The 8639-nt window shown below is 38.8% G+C and overlaps 2 protein-coding genes across 4 annotated transcripts in view; both read left to right on the top strand.

The window, feature by feature from the left end:
* Nucleotides 1-7526, top strand: part of LOC103516996 (folylpolyglutamate synthase, mitochondrial-like) — a 14055-nt gene extending 6529 nt beyond the window's left edge. Inside the window, exons 2-3 of one of the 3 annotated variants that reach the window (XM_026829244.1) lie at nt 1406-1689; nt 7407-7520. In XM_026829244.1, the coding sequence (XP_026685045.1) occupies nt 1406-1689; nt 7407-7466 (344 nt within the window). In that variant the 3' untranslated portion in view covers nt 7467-7520. Of the gene's footprint in view, nt 1-1405; nt 2154-7406 lie in introns of those variants that run through there. The other 2 variants (XM_008481994.3, XM_017447283.2) reach the window with 2 other exon arrangements.
* LOC113470647 (folylpolyglutamate synthase, mitochondrial-like) lies at nt 2603-5586 on the top strand. Its single transcript, XM_026829245.1, has 2 exons — nt 2603-3968; nt 4097-5586. The coding sequence occupies exons 1-2, from the start codon at nt 3735-3737 to the stop codon at nt 5576-5578; spliced, it is 1716 nt and encodes a 571-aa protein (XP_026685046.1). The 5' UTR covers nt 2603-3734; the 3' UTR covers nt 5579-5586.
* Nucleotides 7527-8639: the final 1113 nt, after the last annotated feature.

Here is an 8639-nt window from a genome sequence, read left to right as displayed (position 1 = left end):
TGGTTGTATAAACAAAGAATATTCTGTTCTAACACATTGGATCTCGTTCCATGAAAATCTTCGCACTATGCATTTTGTATTTCGCACTACACAATAGTTCGTACGTAATAAGAAGAAAAACCTTTGAAACCATTGCATAACCATTATAACACATGGTTGTGACGTAATAATTTTGCAAAATTCAAATTGCAATGTTGTAAAGTTGTATAGGGAACTCTTAGAATAATTGTTGTGACGTCAGGATTTCGCTAAATTTGTGAATTGCAAATGCAAAGTCTTGAAACCATTGCATAACCATTATAACACATGGTTGTGACGTAATAATTTTGCAAAATTCAAATTGCAATGTTGTAAAGTTGTATAGGAACTCTTAGAATAATTGTTGTGACGTCAGGATTTTGCTAAATTTGTGAATTGCAAATGCAAAGTTGTATGCAGTATGCACATATTCACAACCATTATAATTTTTGCTGTGTCTTGTGACGAAACAATTTTGCAAAATTACTAGCAGATCTAACAAAGAAATCCCACAAAGCTATGTGGACGCGATTAAACAGCTCAACACCCTGCAGTCTAACATCCGGACAATCCGAGAGTCCAAACTCGTGACGAAACAATTTTGCAAAATTTGAATTTGCAAATGCAAAGTTGTTATCATGACCATTAAAATATTTATTGTGACGTCACAATTATTATGCGAAATACAAAGGTACAGCGTTGTTTTCAAGAACGCAGCCCAAGCTTAATCTGACTTGACCATCTTAGTCTGTGGTGGTCAATACATTGTTCAGTCTCAATGCCGATGCCGGTTAAACTCACGAGGTTCTAAAAAGAAATTGTGTCTAAAAAGAATTAAATCAACCCTAAACCGTAACAAAAATCGTTCGAAATAATTTAAATTCGGTCGATTTTGTTCCGTATCTCAACTTAATTCCTAATTATTAGTGTGTTGAAAAATATTTTTTTGTAATTAAAACAATAAATGTAAAATCGTTCGAAATAATCAAAAGCCTTCTAAATCTAATTCCCAGTAGTGTTCAAAGAATATATATGAAAAAATCTTATAAGCTAAACAAAAAGCTTTTGGAAAAGCGTTCGAAATAATTTCAAATCGTATCTAAATCTAATTCCCAGTTGTGTGAGAGTATAATTTTCAGAGTTGAAACAAACGTAAAATCGTTCGAAATAAATCTAAATTCATTTGATTTTAATCCTAAATCTAATTCCCAATTTTGTGTCGAAAAATCGCAATTAAGTTAAACTTGAAATCGTTCGAAATAAATCTAAATTTCAATCCTAAATCTAATTCCTAATTTTGTGTTCAAAGAATTGTAATTCAGTCAAACGTAAAAAACAATAGACCGGTTCGGCGTCAAACTGGACAGCCGGACAGCGGCACCAAATGGTGGACACGAGCCCGGGAGACCAAATGTCGGACAGGCTGGGGGTGGCTTCCAGTCTAGATCTGGTGACAATAGTATACGATCGAACGCGAATCCGTTATCAAGCGTTGACTGTCACAACGTAAACGATCAGTCCAACAGTTTTCACAAGATCGCCACCGTTGCGTCAGCGTTGAGTCAGCGGAGTAAAGTCGTTGAGTTCTCAAGCGTACTGGATACGTACAACTTCAAGTACGGGTTGGATCCGAGTAAGGAGTATCACATTCTGGTCACCGGTTCACTGCATCTGGTGGGCGCGTTTCTCAACGTTTTAAGTAATTATGATTCGGTGAGCTCGAAAGTCTAACGGCTAGCGTCAGTGCCCTAGAACTCTGAAGACTCTTCACTGAGAAAATATCACTCGATTACCTACATTACTTTCCTTCCGTCCTAAGAAAAGTAAAAAGGAAAGATAGGATGTCACAAGTTTTAGGTGACTTGGGGTGGATGAACTCTATTATTGGGTTACTTCCCCTGGTTTAGGGTGTTGGAATGCTACATTAAAATGTTCAGCTTCCTGATATAGAGTGATAGAGTTCCGGAACCCAGTCACTTGATTGCCAACACCTTTCAGTGTGATGTCGAAAAACTGTACAAAATTACAACTCTAACAACGGAGGTCTTCTAGTCCCGAATACGGAGAGGGGAGGACAACCTTACCTGTTTTGAATAGATTTCGCCTCGAGCGGAAATCGAATCCGCGATCTAGCTCTTACAAGGCGTTCTCACCTCCAAGCTAGGCTGTGTGGGAGTCCAAGGAGGACATAAAACGTTGTGGAGGTCTTATTTATAGCGCAAATAATAATGCCTGATCAGAAAAAAATAAAAGATTCTTCCTAAAATAAGTCGGGGTGAAAGGGTTAAGATAAATAAAGAAAGCCTTTTTTCTTAATTAGAAAGGTACTTTTTTCTCGATTTGAACAAGGTCTATTTTTGTTAATGCCATCTATTATGGAATAAACGAGCCCTTGTTTAACCTGCAGAAGTAAAGGGACTTTTCAGTCCTATTCGGGCAGAATAAACAGGGTACAATAGATACAATGGTACATATACATATTCTATTCTATTCATATCCAAAGGGTGCCCAATTGCTGTATTAAGATCGCCTCCTTTTTATCATTTAGCACATAAGTATAGGTAGTCATTCTGAAATTTGTTCTCGATGAAAGCATTAATTATTTGGTCTTGTCTGATTTTCCTCTTTTACAGTCCTGTCTGGTGAAATATTGAGGACACCAAGTGCCTATTGTAATTAGATATTGTTCATCAAGCGAGGACAGTAGACTTGTGGTACCCACAGTTCATCTTTGGATTCATTGACAAATTCAAATTTAGTTTCATTTACCAGTGGATGTCTCTATATTTAGGATTTACCATCAGGAAACCGGGATACTCAACAGTTGATCTTTGGCAAACTCAAATTTAGTCGTATTTTCTAGTGGATTCTATATCCATGGTCATTTTTGTAGGGTTTACAGTCAAGAGATCGCCATTCGATTCGTTAGCCATCGAATTTATTCCCCGTTTGTGAAAGAAGATTATTGAAAGAAGCCGGAAAACAAAATTTCATAAGATTTTTTTTTTTTTTTTTTTTTTCAATTGAAGAGGTGGAGGGAAAATGTGTAATTTCTGTCTAGGAAATAGGATGCTATTTTCTGTCAACAGTTACCAAGTTAGGTACTTCAGTTTGATTTGGTTGGGGTTTGAATAAAGCTTTATTTTAGATGTAAGGGCTGAGGTTTATTTATTTCTGGTTACGCGGAAGGATTTTTTTCCCATATTGGTAGACAGTAGATAATATTTTTTACATTAATATGATTTACTTGGGAACTTAAATGGTTAGCGAAATTCACGTGTTGAAAAATTCTCTTGTCATCAGCTTTTCGTAGTCAGACAAAACCTGATAGTTTCAGAAGTATCTATTTGACCTTCTAAAGAGAAACATTTCTACTTTCTATTCCCTATTTCATCCTTTCAGAGGCGTCAATTTTAAGCTAAAATCTCATTTCACCTGACTTAAAGAGGTGTTTTATTCATGCACCTCTTGAATGTCCGTCGCTATTGAAATTTTCGAAGGTCATTTTCTTCCCTAATACTACTTGTGGAAAAGAGAAAGATAATTGTAGGGCTTCACTTTTCTACCTTTTTTAATTTGGCGTATATGATGGTCACTTATGACACTTGATAAGTTTACATGAAGGAAACGTCCCTACATACCATGCTTCCCTTGAAATCAATTCTTTTTGCGGAAACTATCGTTGTATCTAGTAGGCATCGGGAAACCCTCTGCTCATGATTTCTCATCAAACTCCCCTCTCTACTATGCACTTGCTAATCAAACAATTCTTTTCCAATCGACAACACTCTCGCTCGATTTTCAAAGTGATCGATAACAGTGTACTCAAACAAAACTCACTTCACCTGAAACCGACTTGTCAGAAAAACAAATCCAGTATGGACGACAACGCGGGGAAAGTGAATCGCGTGACGAGCGAGAATAAAGAAAATTTCAATCCAAACTCGAAGGCAACGGGGGAAAGTGAATCGCGTGACGAGCGAGAATAAAGAAAATTTCAATCCAAACTCGAAGGCAACAGGGGAAAGTGAATCGCGTGACGAGCGAGAATAAAGAAAATTTCAATCCAAACTCGAAGGCAACAACATCTTTCGGTGAAAATTTCTCGAGTGAAAACACTCGAACACTTTTGTCTAAACTAAATAGTAATGTATGTTCGAAACAGGGTGGCAAAGATGATGTAGACGTTCTGAAGGAGCTGAAGCTCAATAAGGACGCTCATCGAAAGACTTTACCTGACAAGACTGAAGTACATCATGGAGGTTATAAACATGGCGCAGTCACGCCACACGCTAGCAGATCTAACAAAGAAATCCCACAAAGCTATGTGGACGCGATTAAACAGCTCAACACCCTGCAGTCTAACATCAGGACAATCCGAGAGTCCAAACTTAGGAAAGATCCTGTTGAAATGCAAGCTGTCCAGGTGGATCAGGTGGTGCAATATCTCGGCCATCTCAACATAACGCTAGACGATATAAAGAAGCTCAATGTGATTCACATCTCCGGAACGAAAGGGAAAGGTTCAACCTGTGCGTATTGTGAGTCCATCCTCCGCTCGCATGGTTTCAGTACAGGGTTCTTCTCCTCGCCTCATCTGATCGAAGTTCGAGAACGCATCAAACTCAACGGAGAACCCATCAGCTATGACAAGTTCACCAAATACTTCTGGACAGTGTACAACGCGCTGCATGCGAAGCGTAAGCATGCCGAGGACATGCCCGCGTACTTCAAGTTCCTCACCGTCATGTCATTCTATGTGTTTGTCAAGGAGAAACCGGACGCTGTCATCATGGAGGTTGGAATAGGAGGACGGTATGATAACACAAATATCATTCCCAACACGGCCGTGGTGGGTATTACTTCCCTGGGCTATGATCACACTGCCGTGCTAGGCAATACGATAGAGGAGATTACCATGCAGAAGGCAGGCATTATGAAACCAAATTGCATCGCTGTCACGTCAGCCAATCAGAGGGGTCCGTGTAAACAAATCCTCCTGGAGACGTCCAGAGCGCTGAACTGTGTTCTTCTGGAGGCGCCTAGTATACTGAACTACAGGTGGAGAGGGCAACCTCTGGACGAGGACTGGAAGAGTACAGTCCAGTCTATCAATATATCACTGGCCATTCAGCTTGCGTACCTGTGGATGTTCCGGATGAACAAGTCTGCCGAACTGAAGAGTGTGATAGACAAGTTCTTGGCGGAGATGAGAGTGAGTTCTCCAAATGAGACACCTGGAGGTCAAGGTCACCTATCGTCTTGTGAAACACCTGGAGGTCAAGGTCACCTATCGTTTTCTGAAACACCTGGAGGTCAAGGTCATCTCACAGGAAACCAGTCATCTCTACTGATGGGACCACACTTTGAGATCGATCCGAAGACGTACCGCGGCATTAAGGCCTGCGTGTGGCCAGGACGAGTGCAAGTCATCAGGAAGAATAACTTCAAGTACTTCCTGGACGGAGCTCACACGACTGACAGCATAGAACTGTGTGCCAAGTGGTTCCTGAGGAAATCTGAAGCCGAAGCAAGTTCCAGTAGAAGTGTATCATATTGACACGATACAAAGAGTAAACAAAAGAAAGATACCCTGAAGTGACTATCGGCGCTCCTCAGGCAATAAGTATCGTCGCTGCTCAGGAAAAAAAAAAAATGTAAGAAAAATTTAGGACAGCGTATCATCCTGTCCATTAGACCCAACCCAATCTAAATCTTCAAACGTCATTCAACGTATACTCGTATTCAACGTGACAGGGGAGCGTGACCCAACGAAGCTCCTCTCACCCCTGCTACAAAGTAACCAATTCGAATACATTTTGGTCACGCCCAACATTCTGACCAATGAGAGTAGTCCGGATACACAGTACGGTGGAAACCGGACAATAGACCTTTTATGATGTTTTCCCCAAAAAAGCTAAAATATGACGTTTTAGTATGATATCATGACATTATGACGTTTGAAGGACTCTGATTATAACACATGGTTGTGACGTAATAATTTTGCAAAATTCAAATTGCAATGTTGTAAAGGGAACTCTTAGAATAATTGTTGTGACGTCAAGATTTCGCTAAATTTGTGAATTGCAAATGCAAAGTTGTATGCAGTATGTAGATATTCACAACTATTATAATTTTTGCTGTGACTTGTGACAACGTAAAAACGTTCGAAATAAATCTAAATTTCAATCCTAAATCTAATTCCTAATCTTCAGTAAACATGATATTTTTGTAATTCGGCTCAAAACAATAGCAACACTTGAAAACGTCAATTGGCAAACATAAAACCCCCAGGTTCAATTTATATTTACAACCTTGATTCAGCTTATAAAATTAAGGCCCTTGTTTAGTCTCCCCCACTTTTGATACATGAAAAAATTAATAATAACATTAATAATAATATCAACTAATATCAAAATAAATTTAATATAACATAATGCCTGCGTTTATCGGTTAACCACATCGTTCTAAAACGTATCAAGAGCAGAGGTTATCTCTTACTATTGTTTTCAAAAAGTCGAGTCAATTTGTTTTCAAAAAGTCAGTCATTTCAATATTTTTCCTCGCGTAATGATCATCACCGTTTTGCCTTTACTGATCTCAATGTTGCCTGCTACAATGGAGTGTGTTTGTACGTATATCAAGCAGGGTTTAACCCTTTCACCCCTAAAGGGACAAATCCCAAACCTATCAAAAAAAATTCCGTTTTCAGTGTTTTTCAAATGATTCTTTTCTTCCTAAAATAAGTCGGGGTGAAAGGGTTAAGATAAATAAAGAAAGCCTTTTTTCTTAATTACTTTTTTTATGATGATTCATATTTCTCGATTTGAACGAGGTCTATCTTTGTTAATGCCATCTATTATGGAATAAAAAGACCAAGCACAAGTCCTCACGATGGTTGACTGCGGTTCAGGACAAGCCAGCCAATTTAACATGGCTAGAGCTAGAGACCATCACCCTGGTGTCTAGCAGATACAAAAAGACATCTTTTCTTTATTCTGCTATCGCCATTCGGCGAAAGCTAAAGCCGCTACAACAACAACATAATAACACAAAGAAACTGCATTTACATAGTTAACCTATTATCGGTTAGGTTTTATGTTAGTTACCCTATGTCAAACTTGATACTTCTGGTTTGGTTTTATCCCTTTGCTACCAGACCTATGTGTCTTGGATCAACATTTTTACTTTCTTTTTTTTTTTTTACCAATATTTTTTTGTGGGAAATTCAAATAATTATAGACCCCAAAAAAACGGCATTTGACGGAAGCCGAACTCAGAACTCACAGCCTAGTGTGAGCTGCATTACAGTTACAGCTAATCTACGGTGTCTCAGAGATTCTTTAGAACTCGGAATGATAATGAATTAATGATAATGAAACAGTGATCTGGTGGGCGCGTTTCTCAACGTTTTAAGTAATTATGATTCGGTGAGCTCGAAAGTCTAACGGCTAGCGTCAGTGCCCTAGAACTCTCAAGACTCTTCAGCACTGAGAAAATTTTCCTGAGGAAATCTGAAGCCGAAGCAAACTCCAGTAGAAGCGTATCATCCTGTCCATTAGACCCAACCCAATCTAAATCTTCAAACGCCATTCAACGTATACTCGTATTCAACGTAATGGAATAAACGAGACCTTGTTTAACCTGCAGAAGTAAAGGGACTTTTCAGTCCTATTCGGGCAGAATAAACAGGGTACAATAGATACAATGGTACATATACATATTCTATTCTATTCATATCCAAAGGGTGCCCAATTGCTGTATTAAGATCGCCTCCTTTTTATCATTTAGCACATAAGTATAGGTAGTCATTCTGAAATTTGTTCTCGATGAAAGCATTAATTATTTGGTCTTGTCTGATTTTCCTCTTTTGCAGTCCTGTCTAATGGTACATATACATATTCTATTCTATTCATATCCAAAGGGTGCCCAATTGCTGTAATAAGATCGCCTCCTTTTTATCATTTAGCATCTAAGTAGAGGTAGTCATTCTGAAATTTGTTCTCGATGAAAGCATTAATTATTTGGTCTTGTCTGATTTTCCTCTTTTACAGTCCTGTCTGGTGAAATATTGAGGACACCAAGTGCCTATTGTAATTAGATATTGTTCATCAAGCGAGGACAGTAGACTTGTGGTACCCACAGTTCATCTTTGGATTCATTGACAAATTCAAATTTAGTTTCATTTACCAGTGGATGTCTCTATATTTAGGATTTACCATCAGGAAACCGGGATACTCAACAGTTGATCTTTGGCAAACTCAAATTTAGTCGTATTTTCTAGTGGATTCTATATCCATGGTCATTTTTGTAGGGTTTACAGTCAAGAGATCGCCATTCGATTCGTTAGCCATCGAATTTATGTTCGAGTGCATTAGTTGAACGTATTCCAACTATGTAGTGTAAACCTAGGTTCCCATCAGGTATACCTTCGATGTAGGGCTGAAAAGCCCGTTCATTATTAAGTAAGATGGAGAGGGCAACCTCTGGACGAGGACTGGAAGAGTACAGTCCAGTCTATCAATATATCACTGGCCATTCAGCTTGCGTACCTGTGGATGTTCCGGATGAACAAGTCTGCCGAACTGAAGAGTGTGATAGACAAGTTCTTGGCGGAGATG

The sequence above is a fragment of the Diaphorina citri genome, unplaced genomic scaffold (assembly GCF_000475195.1).
Source record: "Diaphorina citri unplaced genomic scaffold, Diaci psyllid genome assembly version 1.1 scaffold1718, whole genome shotgun sequence".
Taxonomy (NCBI): Eukaryota; Metazoa; Arthropoda; class Insecta; order Hemiptera; family Psyllidae; genus Diaphorina; species Diaphorina citri.
Note: the sequence above shows the minus strand (reverse complement) of the source record. Positions and strands in the feature narration are given on the sequence as shown.